The 23,706-nt window shown below is 45.9% G+C and overlaps 1 protein-coding gene across 4 annotated transcripts in view; it reads right to left on the bottom strand.

Moving 5' to 3' along the window:
- Nucleotides 1–7,126: 7,126 nt before the first annotated feature.
- The window catches only part of LOC136060480 (uncharacterized), a 50,188-nt gene continuing 33,608 nt past the window's right edge, over nt 7,127–23,706 (bottom strand). The window contains exons 4-5 of one of the 4 annotated variants that reach the window (XM_065755059.1): nt 19,038–19,088; nt 7,127–7,702 (exon numbers count right to left, since the gene is read on the bottom strand). In XM_065755059.1, coding sequence (XP_065611131.1) covers nt 7,574–7,702; nt 19,038–19,088 — 180 coding nt within the window. In that variant the 3' untranslated portion in view covers nt 7,127–7,573. Of the gene's footprint in view, nt 7,703–19,037; nt 19,092–23,706 lie in introns of all 4 variants that reach the window. The other 3 variants (XM_065755050.1, XR_010623366.1, XM_065755069.1) reach the window with 3 other exon arrangements.

The raw sequence follows: 23,706 nt of genomic DNA, 5'->3' as shown, positions 1-23,706 counted from the left end.
TAATATAATGGGTCTGATTATTTATCAGCATTGTACATGAGAAAGAAAACACTGCCAGTTAATAACAGAGGCTTTATTTTGGGGAACTGTTTAAAGCTAGGAGAAGACAAAGCATTGCTCTTCAAAACAGGGCTGGTGAACACACTCCACCAAAGGTCTGACAAGGGCTTTTGGTGTTCAGAAGAGCTTAGTACAACCGAGGTCTTTCTCTGCTCTATTTGCCTCATTCACACGGCTTGAAGCCAGGTCTGCTGGACACCCTGCTGTTGAGCAGGAGGTCTGGGCTAAATGTCACCTGTTGGCAGCAAAACCATCCATGGTGGAAATCATTCGGGGAAAAAAAACAGCAAAGGTGCTCCAACTTATAGGGAGAGTAGAGTTTTTACACATTAAAGCGTTCTTGCCCTGACACTAAAGACTGAAACAAGGCAGACAAGGAAGGAAGGAAGGATGAGAAAACCCGTGAGCACTGCTTTGCACTACGACCCTGATGCCAAAACTTTTGGGGTGACTCAGTGCAGGGACTCAGAAGAAACCTGAAACCAGGAGGAGGTGAAGAAGCAGAACAGTGGCAGAAGACATGGATTGGATGGAGGAGAGGCATGCACAGATGCTGGAGAAAAAGTGGGCTGAGTAGAGAGAAAAGGGCACAGCTCACACTAACAGCAGCACACTGCTGAGCACCAAAGCTTTACCACCCTTCAGTGAGCAGTAAACATGATGAAACTTGCTAGTGTAGCACGCCAGGGTGCTCCAAGGCTGCTCCACACTGACAGAGGCCTGGGAGCAGTGTTACATAGCCCCCTTCAGGGTCTCTGCAGGACATATCAGACTAAGAAGAGCGAAGTCCTCGTGGGACCCTCCAGTTTTCTCCTATTTCTCTTGTCAGTGGGGCTTTGTTGAATCCATTTGTCACCCCACTTGGCAGCTCAATCTCACAGCACTTTCAGTTCCTTCATTCACTTGACCTTGGTGCTACAATGCAGAAAGCATGTTAGATAGGAACATGCCATCGCTACTGGCCAACCCACTAACAGACTGAGCTATTATTACAGCGGGCAATGATGTGAGCAGCCACAAAAAGGAAAACAGATTTTTGGGTTCTTCATGTGTCTGGAGCTATCTGCACATCCTGTCCACAGTTAACTGAAAACATGTGGTCAAGGTCTGTCAGGCTGAGTGCAGCTACAGCCCTGGCTAGCTCCTGAAGCGTCTACACCTTCCATTTCCTCACTCACTTTGTGAGTAAGCCTGCTAAAATCTAGCTCAGGAAATGGTGAGATACCAGTGTGCTTACATGTTGTCCTCCCCACTGACGTTACCCTCCTTCGCAGCACACTGCTGCTTTGGCTGCATCCTCTTCAACTTGCTCAGTGCTGCACAAGGGGTTACCGGTCACTGGAAGACACGTGTCCTGAGATTTTCCTACATCTATAAAGTATCGACCATAGAATCATTTGTGTTGGAAGGGATCCTTAAAGGGCATCTGGTCCAACTCCCCTGCAATGGACAGGGACACCTACAGCTACACCAGGCTGCTCAGAGCCCCATTGACCTTGAGAGTCTCCAGGGATGGGGCATCCACCACCTCTCTGGGCAGCCTGTGTTAGCACCTCACTGCCCTTACTGTAAAAAGTATATTGGGGGATTTACCTCAGACCTCTGTGGAATTGGGATTAGCCTTTATCCAGATCATTTGTTACCTACTCAGCATATCCGAGACAGTAAAATAGAGTTAAACTGCTTTTGATAATAACACAAGGAGGACACTTAGTAAGAAAACAGAGCGGACATGCCTGTTCAGAGGCACTCCCTCATTTCAAACCCAGGAGAGAACAGGAAGGTGAAGAATCCTCAGAGGACAACACAGGGCTGGCACGCAGTGACCTGCCCTAAGAAACTGCCCCACCTTCCTCAGCTGGAGGTGGCATTTGTGCACACAGCATTTCTTGGGGGGATTTGTTTTTCCTTCTTTCTTTTCATGTCTGTAGCCAAGTAAATGTTTAGCAGCCGCAGTGTCCTGTGGCACAGGGTTCCCAGTGCAAACCCGTGCTCTGCAGAGCTGCCTCCAGTTGTTTGCTTTGAACCTGCCACCTGCTAGCTTTATTTGATGACCCTGAAGGTCTTGTCTGAGGAGGAGCAGCACATAAAATCACTCGCTATGTTCTAATGAGGCGGCTTTGTTCTGAGTTGCTGTTGTCCAGGTGCCTCTTTTTTTTTTTAATTCAGTGGTAAAAAACTACAAGTGTCTCAAGGACACAGTTATAATTTTTTCTTTACTTTTCCCAAACATTACTGGTGTGACACACTGCAAAAGTCTGACAGTTGTCACCACAAATGGCTGAGACTGCAGAAACAGCAAATAAATACTTCCCACCACCCCTGCCTTCACATATGTAACCTGTACTGATATCCCTCATCACCTCTACCTACAGATGCTGCAAACACACAGCCTCAAACGTACCTCTTTTCAGCACAAGCTCTTCTGCCCATGCCCCTTCTGAGCATCCAGCAGGGATCACTCTGCTATGCCAGTGCTTGCACACATGCTCATTACCTTTACTCTTCTGAGGTTTCCTTCCAATTAGATGTAAATGCCACCACCATGGAAATGCCGCTATACACGCAGTCTGAGCCCACGCAGCCACACTGTTGGTTCATACTCCCTCCAACTCTAACCTGATACACACACTTAAAAGGATTCTTCCACCTCACATCTCACCACAACATGCTGCGCAAGTTCAGAAAGAACAAGGGAGAGCCTTACTTTGCTGGGAGGAGACGGTCCATGCAGATGGATGTCCTGCATCTGAGTGCTTCTGTGCCATGTCTTGGCAGCCTCCATCTTATCCTGTGCTGAGAACCTTGGCTTTAGCAGCACTGCTTGATTTCACCTGCTGTCCCACTCAACCTAGTAAACATACAGATCAGCCCTCAGCTGGAAACAGGTGGTAGGTGTTTTTTTTCTAAGTATTGAGTGTGCTGCAAGGTAGGCTTCACATGTGTCAAATGAAAACCCAGGTGGGCACAGGACACTGCTTTGTGAGTGGATGCAAGAGTACAGAGATTTCTGTAGTCCAATGAAGCAAATGAATCTCACGTGCGTGTGTGTGCACAAACAAGTATATACACGTAATAAAATAGTGCACAGTGAGCTATCTTGTGTGGTGGTTGTGAAAGGATGATCAATTCTCATACTATGCACAGAACAACCCATTTTGCTATTGCTTTGAACCTGGTTCCCTTCTCTTATTTTAATAAGGTAACAGACCTAACTGGATTCATTTACTTTAACTGCAGAACACTATTAGACTAAATGGTCCCACTTAATACCCAGAGAAGCCACGGGCAATCTCTTCTAGCATGCACCTGTCCTCATTCACTCTTATTCAGATCCTCTGAGCTGCACCTCAGCACAGCAGCCCTTCCTCCTCCCCTCGCAGGATCTGTTTTCTGCTCTGAAGGGAAATACCTGCATGTTTCAAGCAAGATCAGAGCAGAGAAAGATTTCAGCTTGGAAATTATGGGCTCTCCTCCCACCCAGCCACAGCCCGAACTTACTGGGAGGCTGCTCTGGAGCCAGGAGCTCCACCAATCCCAAGGTTGTGAGGGCTCTATGCCAAGCTGACTGCACTCACAAAGCACTCTGCTGCCCCTTCCAGAAGTGGAGGGAACTTCTGGACCAAGTATTTTGGGAGCCACAGAAATGGAAAGCCCTGCACAATGTATGCCAGGAGGAAGCAATGGGAGACCCACAGGAGATTAAAGCTCCCATTTCTCTGTTTGTTTTTCTGATGGCTTCCTCGTTGGTTTCCAGCAAGCCCCATTCCCACTTGCCAGGATCCTGCATTCAAACTAGATGAACGTCCTTAGCCTCCCCTGTGGAGGTTGTTGCAACTGGAAAGAACCACAAAGACCATAGTGATACCACCAACCTGTTTTCTTTCAGCTTCAGAGTTGTTGCCTTATCAAGGCTTACCATCAGGTTTTACCACAAAAATTGCCCTGTTTTGTCAATAACAAGGAGTTCCAGCTGGCAGGAAAACTGAGGGATGGGCAAAATCTAACATAACCCAAATACATCCTGGAGAGCTAGACTACATCCCCAGAGAGCTCAGCTCACCCAGACCAAGTAGCTGACTGCACCCTGCAAGTACTGTGCCAGCTTTCTGCTGTACTCTGACTTCAGCAGGGTATGTACAGCACAGCTGATACGGGGTAAGCACATCTGTCTGTGCTCTTTTGCACTTACAAACAAGCGCAGACTGACAGAAGCTTACAGGTTATTAGGCTTGTGGAGACATAAAGCCACTGCAATTTCAACACCATTCAGGAGACCAGAGATAGGCACACCAAAAAGTCAAGCTGTTTTGGAAGGAAAAATAAAACACCACCAATACCACACACACAAAAAAGCAACCCTTTAGAGGAGGCAGAAGTACAAAGAGCTCAGAGGAAGCAAGCACACCTTACAGCCCTCAGAAAACAGGCCAAGGCCAATTAACAATGAGCTGTAGCTGACAGAGAGGGGAGGATTTCAGGATAAAAGAGGTGGCACAGAGCCTAGAGAAGATGGGAGCTTAGATGGAAAAGCAGAAGGGGCCTCTTAGGAATGAGCCTAAGCAGGATTGCTCAGGGAATTTAAGCTGGTCCTGGTGAGGCCTTAGAAAAGGGGCCAGGACTTTAAGCAATAGCCTTGTGAGATGTTGGTTCAGATAAATTGCTAGGAGCATGAGGGAAGAAACAGGAATTAGTTCAGGGGATAGCAAGGGGAGGAGTATGATGGTCACTAGTACCTGAGATGGAGTTTAGGGCAAGATCAAGGGAAAATGACAAGCTTGTTATGCTGCTGAGGAAAGCAGAATGCATGCTCTGGCTGCAAGCAAAAAGGCTGCTGAGACACTTAGGGGAAAAAAAAGCCTAAGACTTACAGAAGATAAAATTATGAACCCAGCCTCAGCTGTGGAGTCAAACACCCTTTTGTTTGTGAGATGGAGGCTGCCAGCCAGATCACGTATAACCCCTATGCAACATCCTGGTTACTCAGCAGCCAGGAGGAGCATCAGTGAGGGCCAATATAATGCCAGGAGCAGCTGCACAAGGGAGCTCCCTTCCTTGTGAAGAAGTAGGCATTCCTTACAGAAAAGTTCATAATGATTTGTTTCCAAAGCCATTCTCTTGCTGGTATAGCTTGTGATTGTGGAGTGCTTGGGCCTGGCTGTGCTGTAACACTGTACTCCATCCCCTCTTATACCCCTGCCCACAGACCCAGAAGATGGCAAATGCACGAAACCTACCAGAGGCGTGAATACAGCAGCTGTTATGCTTTATTTCATTATTTTTATTTTTCCTTCTGATTGAAAAAAAAGAAAAGACAGAGAGAAAAGTTACAAAAAAGTACTAAAAGGCAACAATATGGGCAGGACATCCACATTCCTAGTTGTGGGCCCCCAGGGAAGGCAGCCTGCAGCATCTATGGACAGGCAGGAACAGAGCTCCAGGGAAGCACCTCAGAAGCACAAGCAAGGGGCCACGAGGGCTGCACTCCTGCAGGACATGCCTCTTCAGACAAGCAGCAGGCTGCAGCTGTCCCTTCTTGAGCACGGGCACTTGGTCTAAGGGGGCGATGCCGTGGTCAGCTTGATCCAGCAGCAGTTAAAAGCTGAAGTGTGCCATCAAAACAAGAAAAGCAGTCTCTACAGGAGTGAGAAGAATCAGCAGAGGAATTGGTCTATGACAGGAGAAGGGACTTTTGCAGGGAACCACGACAGTCTGCCTGAAGCACTTCACCAGCAAACCCAAGCAGTTCTTTGGAGGCAGTGCTGGTGGAGGAGGTGATTCAGCTGTGATGCCCTAGGGCCAAGGAGCAGGCAGAGCTTGGGTAGCATCAGGAAGGACATCCCCTCACTGCCTTGCCCAGCCACTCCGCTTACCTGAGAGAGGCAGCTGGGGAAGGAGGTGTAGTGGTAGGGGATTCAGGTCCCCAGGCTTAGGTGGCCTTCAGGCTTTTTCCCAAGGGCCTCACAGATGATCTTGTAGGTCCTTTCCAACCTAATGTACCTATGAAACTATGAACCTATGAACCTATAGCACAAAAAGCACTAGCATGTGTTGGTTCCACCTGTGGCCATACTGACCCTTGGTCTCACCTGAAGAGTGGCATCAAAGATCTCTACAGGGGCACAGATCTAAAAATAAAACTGCTTCTCTTGATCCAGACAAGTAAATTACTCACCCCCCCTTGTAGATGCAGATTCAAGCTGAGGAATGGTGGGACAAAGAGGTTACTCTCTCCACCAGGTACTTGCAATAAAGACTTACCAAATGCAGCAAGAGGAAATGCCTTGTTCCTCTACCTCACTAGGACAGGTGGCAGCTTCTCCCATTAGCTGCTGCCTTGTAGCACAAAGCACATCTGCACCTCAAGGCCAGACTCCAGTGGTAACAAGAATTAATGTGGCTCCTAGCTTGTCTATTTACAGTCCTGCAGCAGCTTTCTTCTTGTTTCTTTTTCCAACAGATGGCTACAAAACAGACTCCTTCCTCCACACTCCACACTACATACAGGAATACCTGCTCTGCTGGGACACAGCAGAGGTCTATCTGAATTTAATAGCCAGCCTAATGGGGTAGCAGACAACTTGCTGGAGACATTTGAACTTGTTGAGTTAGATGATGCCAGTCGTGTTCAGTATCACTGCAGGTGCAGCACAGTATTAGGACAATGCTATGGACAAATGCTGCATATCCCAGAACAGAGACAGCCTCAGCACAGAGGATACAGGAGCATAGAGACACACTCATGTTCTTCCCCCTGACAGTGCCAAGAGAGAACTGAAGGTGGGCGCTCTGCTTCTCTGGATGGCTGAACACAAATCCTCTGTTCTTTAACTTTATTTTAACCTCCACTGTATAACCAGAAAGAGCTGCTTTCCATTTCAATCTCATTTTAGATAGCATTACTGAGCCAGCAGACTAGCTGGAACATCGAACGCTTTCTGATTACCCCATCCCACATCCCTCTCCCAGGGTCTTTGCTCAAGAAAGCCTGAATTGAGTACAAGCCCAACAGTATCAGAAAAGGATCCTCCTTCTTTGCAGGCAGCCCAGTATAGCTTCTATCTCCAATACCACCCTCCCTTTTTAGTGGAAGAATGGTCAGGTCTACACCAAAGTACTGTAGACCCAAGCACTCTTGGAAAATTCTCTGGACCTGATCACTTCTCACTGCTGCCATGCAGGCTATACTAGCCCCCAAAGATATCTTCAACTACCACATCCACATGCTTGCCATGGTGGCTGCCCTCAGTTTGTGAACCTGTCACCTGTCTCATTTTGCACTTGAAAGGAAAAAAAAAATCTCTCCACTAATGCTCAGATGTGGCAACGATGTGAAATCAGTCACTGCTGCAAAGCCATATGCTTCCTGCTGCCAAGGAGACTGTATTGCAAAGGTGTGCCACTGCCCCCTTCTCCCCCACCCAACCCCCAGGGCATCGCCACATCCCTTCTCACTGTTCCCCAACAGGCAGACGGTTGGTTGATAGTTCCTGAGGTTTTTGGAGAAATTCCTTCAGTAGGCACATGACGGTTCTTCCAGCGGAGCTATTGGGCTCAGCGGCTTCAAGGTGCTGAGGGAACGGAAGGCAAAGGTAGATGGATCATACACAAAATGAGGCGGCGGGCGGCCTCCGTTGATGCTCTGCGGAAGAATACAGAGAGTGATGAAGTCAGTACTCGCATAAGCTGCAAGCAGTGAGGTTCCTGCCTCAATCTCTTTTTCATTCCTTCTCTGGTAGAATCACACCTCCTTGTATGAGTGGTCATGCTTGTACTTGCAGCAAACAGCACCAGAACAGGCTAGCTTCCTTGCTCCTACTCCTCCTGTGTAGAGTATGCCACCACTCTACAAGACTGAAGTCTCTGAAATCTACATCACCATCATCGTGCCTGTATCCACTCAGGTATGCAGAACAAGGCGAGGATTATCAGCAATGCATTTGAGGAGCCACAATCCCATCACCATTGCTGCCAGAAGGCAGTATATGGATGAGTAAAATTCAGATACACTTGTCCTTAAAGCAGAGATCCACTATGCTTTTAGAGCTGGGAGATAAACCAGGTCACCTCTGAAGACTCATTCCTCAGTCCTATTTTTCAACAGTTCTCCTGTAAAAAACTACAAATCACTCTTTCTCAAACTATGAAGTCCCAGACACAAAGAAACTCTCCAGAGCTTTGGCTCCAGACTTTATAGCGTAGGTTTTCATCTTTTTTTTTTTTCCCCACCCATCCCATTTATCACATCTCTTCTTACCTGTTGTTTTCTCTCCCCCTCTAATTGATTTGATGCTTAAATTATCTCAACTTCTAATCCACCTGCAGCCTCTCTGTTCCTTCCACATTGTAATAGGGAAACAATTTTTGTTCCTGAAATCACTTCACATCCTGAAGTATTTGTCTAACTTTTCTAGTAATCTCCACGTTGTCAGGGCTTCTGTGAGCAGGCTTGATATTCAGAAGCTCCCCAGGAGTCTAAAGAAGCTCTGGAAACTGGCTGAAGGGCCAGTGCTCAGCACTTTTGGAAATCAGGCCTTCCTAGGTCTGAAGTCTAGACTAGAGTGTGATACATAAGCCAACTCTGTCTCACACAGGATTTGTTGTCCTCTCATGAGGGCATTTCCCTGAATAAGGATTGTTTATAAGTAGAAGAAAAAATAAATGAAGACATTCCCAGAACTGTCCTGTCTGTCAGGTGGGTACACACACTGTAGGACATGAAGGTGATGTCACATGTAGAACACCAGGATTGTCTGACCCATTGTTTAATTTACATGTTTCCAGAACAAATCCATGAGGAATAGCTGGGAGATGCTTGGTGAAAATAAAAAATAAAAAATTCCACCTGAAGTTGTTGCAACCTGGTTTGTATCTTGACCTGTAAAGATAATAATCCCTTCTTCTCATCCTGTTGTTCAAAGCAGATTCAGAATGAGGATCCAGAAATACGCACTGTGTGACATGACAGAAATGCTGCTCCCCACTACGCTACCCTGGAATCATGGATCCCAGAGGAACAATGATGCCCAACTCTAATACATAGGAAGTGTTTTCTATTCATAACTCAGGAACTTTCTTTCAGAGAGCAGAAGCACCAATGCATTTCAAAATCAGGTCTTTCAGGCAGCTGCAACCACATATCAGATGACACAGTGATGTTTTGGTACCATCTGCTTCTATCCTGGCAGGCTTTTAACTTGTCATCATCAGAAGGGCACACACATCTCTTCCCAGAAAGCTGCCCAAATGGCCAGGGTCACCCAAAGAGTCACAGCAAATTAGACAGCCCTGAAAGCTTCCAAGCCAGGCCTCAGACGCTGCAGTCATGGCAGCAGGATCTAGAAGCCTCTACCTCCCAGATCCTGGTCACAACTCAGCCCCATGGGACAGTCTTCCTGTCAGACATAGCCCCACCAAAAGCTAGTGTGGGCTGTTGGTCCCTCCTCTGCCAATTAAGATAGGCACATGAGAATGGAAAACGCCAACATGTTGCTTGGCATCAGCTGTGACTCGAGTTCCAGACAGCAAATCATGCCCTGCTTCATCCCCCTGACACCCTGGCCAGCAATGTAAGAAACAAGAGAGGCAGATTTAAGGGCCTTTACTCAATAGCCACCTGCTGTGGGGTTATATATGGTGTATGCTCTGGCAAGCCTCGGAGACGGAGGGTAACATAGCAACCCCTATTCAAAGCTAAGGGGCAGAATAAATCAGCACATTTGTCCTTCTCCAGAGCAGAGAAGGTCCCCTGCCAGTGCCAAGAGGGAACAGGAACAAAGAACCTGGCAGTCCCCTTCATTTTGAGATGCCAGACAGGATTAGGTGAGGCAGCTGAATCAGTTCATTTCTGGCGGACAGCAGATGGAGTAGAGGCTGGGGAAAAACGGGTCCAAGAAGGCTGACAAAAATCATCCACAAAACTCCCCACGCTTTGGGTGAGGAGCCATGAGGCTGCTCTCCAGGCCATTTGGGCCAAGATACAGAAGCAGAGCACCCTCAGAGCACTGCAAGAAAGACGGGCACAGAGCAAGTGTGGAGGCAAAGTACAAGGACATGAGAAGACAGCAAGATGCAGAGATTCACAGGCAGTTGGACAGCTGCAAGTAAGGTCACACTGCATCTCATCCTGATGCCCCTCAAGTAGCAACATGACAATGGTTTTCAACAGTGTAACCGCAACTGCAGGCAAGGGCAGGGCAGGAAGGACCTTGTGTCTAACTGCAAGCGTAGGAGAGGCAGTAATGCTATTATCTTCATAAGAAGACTGTCTGCTCCACAGTTGTTTGTAACTTTGAGCAGCACAGGGCTATCTTGTACCTGCATGGCTGATGACAGGGCAGCAGCTCTGCTAGAGACTTTGCTGGAAGGAAGTGAGCACCAGCACCAAATCAGCCCACTCTTCACAGAAGTTCGTGTTTCCACTGGAGCTTGTATCTTACTATGGGGATGACTGGCTCTGATCTGGCTTAGTTACCAACACCGTTTGGGATCTCAGCATGTGGGGGTCTGGCTTTGATGAGCAGTGCAAGGCAAAGCTCCATAGATCTGTTCTCAGAACAAGGGATAGGGCTGGCTGCCAGTGAGGGAAACGTTCCTCCCATCCTGCTGCTTGATCCAGCTGTCTCCCTGGAGTCAGTGCAAGCGTCCAGGCCATCACGCTCCTCTCTTCACATGCCCAGCACCAGCCTATGGTGCCAGAGACATCACTTTGACTAAGACAGGCTGTTTGAATTGCTCCTGCTACAGCAGGCCCCAGGGAACTCACCACAAACCTTCCTGACAGCCCTTGCTGAGCAACCCCAGACTGGCTCCCTCAGCGGCTGCTCGGCATACAAACACGCCACGTTTGACATTAAAGCCCAGTGTGTTCACTCTAATGGTATTCAGGCAGCTGGATAACTTGCATAAAATGGAGCCTAATATGGGCTCCGTGCTAAAGGGGATCATTAACCAGAGCCCTCAATTTGTTAAGCAATGTATTTACACAGCTGGAAAAGAGCCTAAGAAATAAACCACTGCTGGCAGGAGGGCACACATGCTGGGGTGCATGCTCTGTCACACACACTTGTGCCCACTTGCACACAGTTTATGCACATACTTATCTGCTTTTGCACACCTCACATTTCCTCCTCCTGTTCAAATGCATTTTCTCAGCCACTTGTCCACACTTCTCTGAGTGCACCAACTTCTAAACTACAGAAGGAGCTGTCCTCACTCATACAGACCTTGTCCACTCACACCTCAACTCAAGCCAAGTGGGACCTTGGATGAGACTGAGCTCCCTCAGCATCCCATGTCAGCTCAGAGGGGGCATGGCTCCTCACTAGGCTTATACAGCTGTCTGGAGCAGAAGTTAGTTTCAGTACCTACAAACATTTGCACATCCATTCAAGTTAGATTAACCCCTAAGGGAGCTAACTTGTGCTACCCATGTTTCAGGCAACTAGGCACGTACAGTCGTGGTCACACGAGTTCATCCACATGCGCAGGCACGTGCACATTCCCTCCTTAATACACACTTCCCACGTATACTCTTACAAACCCGTACTGTAGGCAGCAATTGTATTACTGCCATTAAATACAGGTGGTAAATAAGCAACTAGGCTTGAAACACATTAACAAAAAGTACACCTGAAGATGGTATGAATTGTGACTGGATGCATATGCCCCTAAGATGACCAGTGAGATTAAATAACACAGAAGAAATGCACACTTTCAACCACATTAGCAGCTCCCAGCAAACAAAGAAAGGGGCAACTGTTCTATATAAGCATCTGCATACATTTTGACAAGGAAAACAAACATGTAAAGGGTAAATATACTAATACAGAACATCACATTGCTCCTAGAAACCCCTCCCTTACCACTATGAAGTCTAGAAAAATACCCAAGGTGCATACTGTGAAATATATTAATTTTGGACTCATAACTCCACAGAACTGTGGTTCCCTTCTTTGGACAAAGCAAAAGCAAGCACAGCACCAAGTGCACTTTCAGATACGGAAATTAGAATCACAAAAGGAGGGGGAAAAATGAAGTTATCTAACACAATGTCCTAGAAGGGAATAGTGGGATGATACAAAACGTTGATCTGATTAATGCTCTTTGATTCTCTTTCATAAGAGCTCTAGTATCCTGGCAGTAGCCAAAAATCAGACCAGCTGTCAACCCTGCCAACCCATTCCCTGCTCAGGGCCAGGGCAGCACAGAAGTTCCTTCTCTCCTGCCCCTGGGCCCCAATGGCTGGGAAATGTTGCTTCATTGAAAGGATTACTCCTTCCAGTAGTGGACACCTCCCAGTGGTGGGTGAATGATCCCTTCGCAGCCTGTAGACTGACTTATTACAAGTCCTTTGGTTTGAAAGGCACCATGTAATTGCAAGTTGTAAAGGCGCATCCGATTCCCACCACCACTCTGAGCGGAAAGGAATAAATCCCCAGGAGAGCCCTGGCAAGGACAGATGCCTGCCCATGATGCTGCTGGTTTGTGAGACAGCTGCCTTGCCCAGGATGGGCACAGCCAGAAGTAGTGCCCACAGTCAGGCAGTGCACAAAGAGAGCAGAGGTTGGATGACTACATAGTGCAGCACTCAGAGGTACGGTGCTTTTAATTCCACTCTGCCCTATGCCAAGTTGTTAGAAAAGAAACTGGTGACACTTCAGCCTTGATGTAGAAACCACCATCATGTGAGCAAACGGGGGACCCAGGGTCTGCTTTCTGGCCACAGCTCTCATCTTGGACAGGGTCTTGATTATCAACTTCCCATCATCTGTGCCTCAACTTCTCCTGAGTAAAAGAGGAGCATAATGCGTTAACCACAATCAGACAGCCAGGATGAATTAACATCTATGTGTTGTAATCTTCTAATGAGAAGTAATTTCCTTTCAATTACAGTCTTGCTTCAGGCAGTTTTCAAGACATAGTCATTGACAAGCAGGACCAGCTTCTCCAGTGGAGCAGCAATTCACATCTCACTGCTTCTTCATAAGCCTCTGACAATCTATTTAGGTCACAAGCTAGGAACAGCTCAAAAAATAACCTTTCAAAGGCAAACTTCTTCCCTTCCGTCCCCTCACTACCTCCAGGTTCATATGCAGTTTTATTTCAGAGGTTGGCCAAAAGAGAGACCATAAAATAATATCAGTTTAGAACCACTCCTCTCCCTTCCTTTTCCAAAGGAAAGGATGATCAACTCCAAATGTTGCTCTAATGAGGAAGAGCAAAACTTTGCAGACAGTACTGTTTTTCATCTTTTCTCCATTACCTTTCCCTAAAAGCTGTGAAAAAAGCTTGTCCTCCACCTAACGTTAGGCTGCCTAACACTTACTTCCTTTTGTGCATTGCAAAGACCAGTTCAATAGTTTACTAACACAACACTCTTCCTCTTAGAAAGGAAAAAAACAATTATCAAACACTTGGAGAAGGGTGTGCAGAGTTGTCAGATGGCAACTACCAGACTTAGCAAAGTGGCAGCAGACAGGCAACACAGAACTTCTTGTAAGGCACTTCAGAGGGACAGGCAAACACTTGCCAGACATTTGCCCAAGAGCAGAAATGGGCCAGCTCCAGGTCCTTACTGGCACCAGTGCAACAAGCCTTCTTTCTCACCCCCACACATCTTTGAGGCATGTACTTGAGAAAGCTGACTGCAAACTTTGATTTTGCTTGCCTTACACACTGAAGGACGGAGGCCACACAATGAAAAGGCACAGATGGGTCATCTGGAAGGGCAGACTTTTCAGTGCTCATTGGCCAATTTGGGGAACCCAAGGTGCCAGTGAAGATCACATTCTGAAGGCCACACAATTACCTCAGGAACAAGCGAAGAGTCCACATTTCCCCTAACTGCAAGACATGTCTTACTCCCAACCCTCTTTCCCAACAGAGAACAGCCTGTGCTTCCCTGTACACACTTGCAGCAGTTCCTGCACAATGCCCAGGATACACGTGCCACGTGAGAAGGGACAAGAACACAACTACAATACTACAATAAGCAGAACCCTTTCTCCTCCCCAGCTGCCTCTCTTCAGCCTTCTCTGAGTGGTAAGAACATCCTCCCTGCCTCGACTGACTACAACCAGCTGCCCTCACAGTCCCTTCAGGCCAGGAGCCCCAGGTAGGGTCCCTCCCACAAGGTCTGCACGTGGTGCACACTCGGGGCATGTGTGGCTTCCAGTTTGTGTGGGGCCAGGGGAAGGCTCTTCCTTCCAGGCAGGAAGGCTGGCACAGAGCAACACACTGCTTTCAACATAAAGGGAACCCAAATTAAAACTGCAAAGTGAGTATTAATTACCCTGGCATGAGCAGGCTGCAAACACATGCTGACGCAGTGCACTTGCCTCTGGACAAACCACTCCAGCTGTAGAAGCCAGGCACAGGAAGTGGGTGTATTACGGGAGGTACGTGTGAGAAAAGAGGATTATGGCACTGGAGAATGGGAGAAGGAATGGGTGCCAGGTTCCCACAGCCACATGAACAAAGGGGAACAGGAAGCAACAGCAGTGGGCCTGGATGCAGTGGTAGAAGATATGCTTGACCTACCACCTTGGACTTGGAAGTCCATCAGAATAAGAGAATGGCAAAGCACTGTGACCCTCCAGCTGTCTCCTACGCTTTTCTCTCTGCACCACCATAGAAGTATAACCCAAAAGCTACCAAATCCATCTCCCAGTGGAACATGCCTCGCCACCCCACAAGCCGTCTCTTAGCCATGGACCCCAGCTCCTGAACCACAGCCACCACCCCCATTCTACCTCTCCTCACCCTTGCTCCTAAACCAGACCTACAACCCAGGCCATGTTGCAGTGCAAGGGCAAAACTGGATATAGGATCTCAGCATCCTGATTCACCAGCCACTCACTGCTTTCCCAGTGCTGTACGGATTATGAAATTCTCAATTACCCCTGAGCATCTATTCTGTAAGCACTGACATGGCTTAACTGGTGCAGGGGCATATATGGCAGGAATTTATGAAAAGCAGACAGCAATAAAAATACTTTTTTTTTTTTTAATGGAGAAGAGTAAAGAGACACAGAAGTCTCTTCTCAAGCATGGAAAGGATGAAGGCTGGTCAGCCGTTGCCATAAAATCGAATAAAGGCAGTGCTAAATAAAACAATGTCTGGAGCTAGATATTTGGGATAGTTTTTAAACAGACAGAGGCATTTCCACCTCAGCTAGACTGCATCCCTCCCCGCGTTGTCTTCTGTCACAATTTACTGAGATGAAGGCCTCATATTCTCCAGGGCCAACCATCAATACACAAATCTTCAGCAGGCAGTTTGTTGGCTTGGCTGACAGAAGCATGGGGAGAGCTGGTTTCTCCAGAAGGCCACTGGATATTCATGTTGCAGAGGGCCTTCTCCATTTTCATCAGCAGAGAGGTGCTCACTAACTGGAGAAAAATGCCTGCCTAGGTAACTAGAGTGATAAAATCACCATTAGGGGATTCTGCTCAGCATGTAATCCAAGGATGTGACTGGCAAGGGAGGTGAGCCTCTTTTTGCTGCTCCTAAAGGGCAAGATTTGGTTCAGGCACTCAGACACATACTAAACACAAACCAGGAGTGACAGACAAACTGTCAGCAAGCTGCCTGGGATATCAGAGCTGTTTAGACTGCATGGTATGGTATGAATAACAACACAGTTCAAGGAATACGCTCTGAAGATCAAAGCCCATTTGCTGGTTTTTCAGTTAGTTTAACTCTGAAACTGCAATAATGATATTTATCTGGTGCTTATTTAACAGTGCTTGCAAAGCACCTTGGGAATCTGCAGTGGAAGGGGTAACGTGTGTATGCATACACACACAAAGAATCTTCTGACTTATGAAATCTTTACTGTTTACCATGCAGCCAGAAACAGACTTGCACCTAACGTTACTCTGCCAACTTGTATGCCTCATATTTATGAATAACTCAGGCCTCTGCCAAGGCAGCTAAGGCCAGCATATCTCCTGCTCAGCTCTAAGCTGAGAAGGTCCCCAGTTTTAAGGAGGAAATTCAGCAGGTTTGCAGCGTAAAAAGCCAACGCAGAAACACGAGAGATAAGAGACAGGGAAGTCATTCCAGGGATCTGGCCACTGTTCAAGCAGAGGATGTTCTAAAGAACTGATAAGATCAAGGCAAGAGTACAAATGGTTTATATTCCAATTTAAAATTCCTTTTTTAATTTTTACATAGCAGAAAACACCTCTCTGATCTGTCAGATTATCAGATTGGCCTTGAAATCCTTACTGTCTGCCTGTCCCAACAAGAGTTCTTGCAACTGGTGAGCCCCTGGCTATCTCATCTTCTACCCACCTACTGCTCCTGAGATAAACCCAGCTGCTGCCCATGAGCTAAGCTCCATCTGACTCTTCCAGAGACTACATGCAAGAATTCATGACAGAAGAACAAGGTACATGACTGAAGTGGAAGCCTTACCCCAAGACCTGGACAACAGGAGACTTGGGATACTATGGATAGATTCTGGAAGAATTTATCAGGAAGCATTTGTACATCAGAACTTTCCAGGGCTACAGCAACACAAGCAACAAACTGGTTCACACTGTGACATTTCCCATTCAGACAAGCAAATGGTTGTCAGACTCCTCCTGAAATATTTCAGCAACACATCTGTGAGGAGCTCTCTCTCTTAATTTCTTCAACTCCCACTACAGTGGCAGAGTCACAGTGCCAAACCTCTGTTAGCAAACCCTCAGCAACAGAGAATCAGACTTATAAGCTGGCATTCTGCTATCATCCTTTGCAAAAAGTTCTGTTTAGTGGGGCCTCAGAAAAACCCTCCCAAGTGCACCAAGCTTTCTGGTGTGCCTTAAGTTACTGAGTGCTGGGGGAAAAGCCAAAAATCACAGAACAGTCGAGGCTGGCAGGTGCCTAAGGAATAGGCATCTAGTTCAAAAGCCCCCATTCCAAGAGTGGTTAGTCATGACATGCTGCCCAAGGCTGTGTCCAGGCATGCTTTTGAGCATCTCCAAGAGATTCCACAAACTCCCTGGACAACCCAAATTTCCTGTGTTTCAGATCCATCACATTCATTACCTCTTGTCCTTTCCCTGGGCACCCCTGAGAAGGAGCCCTGTGCCAAGCACATCTCACTGGCTGGACTGAGGTTTCCCTTCATGTGGCAAGCACAGCAACATCCTTCAGAAGTATGGACTGCTCTGCAAACAGCTGAGAGAGGAGACAGCTCAGCAAGATATCTGACTAGGGGCCTGATGCCTCCTCTCTAAGCTATATACACAAAAGTGGGCACTTGCAATCACTTGGAAAACAGAAGAAAAAAAAAGCTCCTCTACCCAGCACCTCTGCTGCCACAATGGATCAACTGGAGACTGAAGTATCATTTGCTATTGTCATGGAAACCGCACGAACAACTCAGGTAACAACACACTGTACCAGCTTAGCAAGGCCAGCCAGAGAACATGAATGCTATGCCATCTGTCAGAAAGGTGTGCTCTCAATTTCTGCTGTTTATCTTAGCATGAGCTGACATGAGCTCAGTGGGGAGCAGAGGGATGATTCTGTCTCTCAGATTCTCCAGTGACAAAGAAAGCTGCAATAATGAGCTGCAGGAAACAGCTCTGAGGTGCCCCTGAAGTCCCAGGGGCTGCAGGACTACTAGCAGTACTGAAGTTAACTGTAGTCTAGGGACACCCAAGGGCAAAAAAAAGGAACAAGAAAAGTATGAGGGACAATGGTAAAAGGAAGGCAGTAAATACACTGGAATAAAACACAGCAGTTGTATTAGCATAGGTCTGAAGGACAGGTACAGTCTGGGGAATGCTCAGAGTGCACAGGAGGAATCAGCCCCAGCAAAAACAATTCAGGCAGCAGCACAAGCAAATACGAAGAGGTCAGGATTAATCACACATCAGAAGCATCAGGTCATGGTGGGGCTGCTAGAAGACAGGACTGAAGTGCTATAGCTGGACTCATGAGGGGTGTGAGAAACACTACTCAGCCACGTCCAAGGCTGTAAGCTCCTCCTCTCCACAACAAAGTCACCCATGAAGTGGCAATGGGCAAGGGCACCCAACTGCACGCACATGAACAGAAGCAATTCTGTGTACACAAAAGCATCAGTCCCTGAGGGGTCCTAGTCTGCTATCTACCCTTCCTGGTAACACACCTCTTGCTGGCTATAATTAATATCTAGTAGCTTCACTGCAAAAATTCTTCACTCCAAGCTAGTTTTGTTCATGTACTGCAAATATATGAAGGATCAGGTGGGGCTCTGTAGACTTAAGTACTTGTTTTGGCTACAATATACAAGGCCACACACCTACTGCAGTGCCATACAGCACTGTCTGAAAGACAGCCAAGGTACCCACACAGCAGGTGGGTTGGCTGAAGAGCCAGGGGATGGCAAATGAGGGACAAAGCCTCAGAGGTGCAAATAGCATGACATGGAAGAAACCTAGACCTGCTACATTTGCATGCACTCAAGAATGGCAGATGCTCACACACTGCAGTGTCATCCCAGCTGCAAAGCTATCCGAGCAAACTAGACTAGCACTCTCAGCTGGAAATCATCACCCATCCCACATCCCAAACAGTTCTGCTGATGTCAGTGCAGCACATAGCTACAAGTCCCTGTCCAGACTATCTACCAATACCTCTCACCCATGTCAAGAATCACTGAATAACTTGGATCAACACTTCTGCTTGAGGGATCCAAATGACATCTGATAGGACAGCTATACGTAACTGTATGAACTCATAGCAGGAGATGTAGAGTTTCTCTCCACTGAAGCAGGAACCCATGGTCTCCAAAATGGAAAATATCATCAGCTTCATTAGCACCCAACCTTGAACTGCAACTACCATTTATCCTCCAGATGTCTAGCTTTAGTTATGCAGCTGATCAACCCAGAGGGACCTCCAGAGATAATCTTCTGGACATAGGTTTTCAAAGACTATCACCACATTCAGGTGTATGTGGAAAGATGAAGTGCACCACAAAAGGGCAACTTACACGAATTTTAATAACTCTAGTCTTCATTCCACAATTCTTCTTCAGCAGCATCTTCTGAAAGAGAAGTAGAATCCAAGGATTAGTAGCAGTAGCATGAAGGAACAGAGAGAGAGGTTGTAAGAAGTATCTCTTTATTAATGCCTAATTGTCAAACAAGATGGATGAATGGATGGATGGTTTAAGTGAGATATGAAAAACAAGACTACATGAACCACCAAAAATGGATATCAGAGAATCAGCCTGAGGTTCTCTTGCCCAGCCTAGACAGTCCTCCAGCAATCCAGCAATGGCCAATACACTAGGTTTCTAAACAAAGTACAAGGAATGCCACAGAGAAAGAAATGAAACAACTGCTTAAAAGAAAGTTTCTTCCTAATTTCTGTCAATTAGTGGTAAGACTCTGCCCTGAAACAGGTGAATTTGTGAAGAAAACATGTATAAACATACACATTGTCTAATGTATACGTGGATGTTCCTATTATTTAATAGCAATTTTCATTACGTTTACTTATTTAGAATTACAAAATGAAGCAAAAGTACCTGCCCACAGCCCTAAAATCCCTTTGCTATACACTGAAGAGCCATTAAAGCTGTCGTAACATGAACTGCACGACTTAGCAAACAGGATATACCTAAAACAGTAATTACTCTGTGTAACTGCAGAATAAACAGGTGAGCTGCAGTTCTATCCCAGCTCTGAGGCAGCACTTTCAAAGCTGGCATATGAACAAAATCATTGTTTCCCTTCAAAACAAACAAGCAGAACAAAACCCTCAAAGCAGAAAAATAAGGTTTGAAACCACTTTCTCCATTAAAAGTACTTCAACCACACTGTTCACAGTTAAATCTTATTGATGGGGACACATCAGGAAAGGGATTCTCTGTCAGCTTCTGAAAGATATAATACATTTTCTTAGCTCCTGTCTTCTACCTTTCCAGTTGGAAAGCTGTGTGATGCGTGGGAAAACACTTCCCTCCCACAAACACACCTTAATGAAGTAACTGAAGTGTTTCTCAAATTATATTCTTAAGACAGAAAACTCATGGCAGAACATCCCTCCATCCTAACCTAAGTTTTCCTTACTACTTCCTTACTCCTTTTGTTTCAGGTCTTCCTGTTTTGTTTTTTTTTTTATTAAAAGACAAGAAAAAAAATCAACACAGTAAAGGACTAGAAACTCAAAAAAAGCTTAAAACAAAAACCACAACAAAATAAACATAAGCCCCTCCCCACCCCAAAATCAGAAAAAAACCCACCTGGCAACAATGCCCAGAAGAATGAACACTTTTTTCCAGTAGAAAGTACTTGTGCAGTGAGAATCTCACTCCTCCAACAGCTTCTGCCATTCTATGCTCCACAAATGCATCTTTGCAGAGCTAATCTACACAGCCTCCCCTAAGCTGGAAACCCACTAGTGTGCACCTAGATGTCTGACAAAGAGAAGGACTCTGCAGCACTTCTTGAAGCATGTGTACCTGTACTTCAGGGTCTGAGGAAAGTAAGAACATGCAAAGGAACAAAGGAAAGTGCTACAAGGATTTTTGCAATTTTTCTTTTAATGCTTTTGCAGGTAAATCCCAATCTTATTTTTGTTTGTCATCAAAGGACTCACCTGTGGTTACACCTGATGCCTCTGCCCCTCAGTTTGACTAGGAAGAACAGGCTACCACATCAGCACAAGACACCAGGTTTCTAACCAGAAAGGACTCAACATGTCTCTGCACAAACCAAGTAAGCTAGATAACAAAAGCCACAAGCTCACTAGTGGGATAACAAAAGCCACAAGCTCACTAGTGGGATAAAATGTGCAAAAAAAAAGTGGAGTCAAGAAATGAGAATGAGAATCAGAACTCATGGTGCTAATCCCTGTTGTTTGGGAGAAGAACACTGTTACAGCAGGACTTAACCTGCCATACCCATTTAACCACAAGCTGGAAATTGGTGTGGTTGTGTAGATTCCCCACTTCAGACAGCTGTAAAGCTCAGATTCACAGTACTTAGGTGAATCCCCAAGGATGAAGGAGCAAGGCAGCAACAATTCATTCTGCAATGCCTCAGAAGCACCACAGGATCCTCTGCTGAAAGGGGAAAAGCACAATAAGTAAGTGCACCTTTTAGAAGAGATGACAAAGACTGACTGAAAAGTCTGACCGAGCTGTGGGTGGATGACAACCAGCCAGACTTCACCAAGAGGAATTCAAGTGCTCAGCTGTATCTGAATTCCTACGCTTCTGGCAGAAAACAGAGGTGCTCTTTTTACTGATACAGTCACAGCAAGCCATAATGGATCATAATACTATTAGGACGCTGCACTGTGTAGCAAGAACACGATGCTCTACAAACAACTTGTGTTAGTTAACTATAATCTCAAGTGTGCCATTTGATAGACTTGGTACTAAAAATCCAAATATGACACCCCCTCATCCACAGGCTGCGAACGTGGAGCACAAACCTCAGCACAGGGAAGCCCCCTGGAATAGCTGGGTTTTCCTGCTACTAAAACTGGAAGCATGGCAAGAACACTGATGCTTCACTCTTCAGCTTCACTGCAAGAGTCCAAGAGAGTCAGTCAGAAATAAAACAAAAAACAACAGGAGGAACAGAAGGGACAGAGAACAAGCGAGCCACATGACTCTGCAGCTGAGAATGAATAAATAGAAGGCCAGTTATTGAACGTTATTCTATCCAACCAAATTGCTTCCACCTCACTTGCAACCACACACTCTCTGCACCCAGCACAGTAAAGCCACGCTTTACAGAAGGTAAGCCATACATCTCTGTAGGGCTTTCCATCTCTTGGTTCTCCCTCTCCTTGCCAAACCTGAGCAGAGTTTTGGAGAAGGAAGCTACAACACTATGGTGCCTAGCAACAGCTGGGGACTTTCCGCAGCAGCCTCTCCTCGTCCTCCCTCTGGAGCTGGCCATGAGATGAAGTAACTCATTAATTCTTATTTACATAGATACAGGCAGAGCTGAAATAACATTTATTTGGCTACATGATTTGCAGTAGCCTACAGCCAGGGGGAACAGCTCATAAAAAAGGTGACACATTCAGTTTATTAATCAGCTTAGTAACCCTGGGATTATTCTTAACTCCCAGGCCAATCTGGAAGAGCAGTTTTATTTCCTCACTTTTCAAGAGCTATGACAAGGAGAAGAGCAGAGATTTGCTGAAGGTCATGGAGAATATTAGTAGCATGTTTGGTTTCTGAGACCCTTTCTTCCACCTGCAGAAAAAGAAATGGAAGAAAAAGAGGAGAAGCAGGGCTTATGCTCAGCCTCTCTATTTCAATAACAAGTCCCTCCTGCTGGTCTCATACAGATGAGCTGGCATCAGAGCTGAAACATATGACCTGGGAGCACTATTTTTCACCTGGCAGAAAGTTTGTTACTTAAAAGAAGGAAATGACATGACTAAGGAAATGTGGAAAGTTGTTTTTTCGAAGGCACAAGAGTTAACACTTTACTCTAGAAACATTTGAATTGGAACATATCAGGGTTAAAGTCACAGAAAACAGCAGAATCAGTTCAGGCTACAAACCCTCCCACCCATCCCACCTCCTATTACACAAATGCTCCCTGCTCATAACCTAGCAACTCCCTCCCTCTTGAATCTGGATCTAAATCTAAAATGAAGCTGCAAGAACTAGAAACGATCACTTCGAGGGTTACATATTTACTGAATAACACTCTGTAATGTGCCCCTGAACTGTACATGCAGTTTTGTGGTCTGTCACCCCACATCAAAATACCACACTGACACCAGAGATGAAACCTCAGCTCTGCCTCACTCAGAGCACAGCTCTCTCATTCGGCCTCATTTCAGGAGAAATCTCCAGTTCGGCAGCAGCTCTTGAAACCCTCTAACACTGGTTTGAACAGTTACAAACCTAAGCCAGACACTGAGTGCTGCACACATGTCACTGCTCATACAAACTGCTGCGTCACACAGATGACTGTAAGATATATCAGCAAACAAAGCACACAGACATCGTTACTGCAAGATCCATCTAGGAACAGTGCAATATTCAAGAGAGGGGAATTTATGTCGCATTACTGAGCTTCAAAATAAATATTTACAACTCTGGCTCTGAGCAGTTCAAAATCAGGTACCACAGCTTAATTTTCAAATACTTAGGAGCCTGGTCAATTGCTGCAATCAGTGTACAGTGCGAAGTATCAGCTTCTATATCAGTAAGCACCTTTCCCCTCACACATGCTTTTTATATGCACGTTTCAGTTCCTATAATAGTTTCATTTTTATTACCTCCACAGGACAAAGCAACAGCTATGTTGCCTATTATTTTTTTTTATTCTATTTTTTTAATTATTATTATACTTCATTATCTGGCTGTAGTTTTAAACTTAATGGCCTATAAGCTGTGGGATGCCATTTAAATATAATATTTTTCCACACCAGTTTAGGTGCTTTGGTTCAAAAGTGCTTAGAAACTCTAAGTGCAACTTAACCCATCACTTACTTTACATTAAATCAGCACACTTCAAACCCCATACACTGACTACAATCCCCTTGTTCCAGCTTAAGGATTTTGAAGGGCTGCTCACTTGTTTAATGAAAAAGATTTCAAAGCAATAACAATATAAGACCGAGTTCAGTAAGCTTGCTATAACTTGACTTCAAACCAGGATTCTGAAAGAACATTAAGC

Source organism: Cyrtonyx montezumae, unplaced genomic scaffold (assembly GCF_038088225.1).
Source record: "Cyrtonyx montezumae isolate F1298 unplaced genomic scaffold, pur_monq_1.0 scaffold_0, whole genome shotgun sequence".
In the NCBI taxonomy this organism is placed as follows: Eukaryota; Metazoa; Chordata; class Aves; order Galliformes; family Odontophoridae; genus Cyrtonyx; species Cyrtonyx montezumae.
The sequence above is the reverse complement of the archived record's forward strand: the minus strand, read 5'-3'. Positions and strand labels throughout refer to the sequence as shown.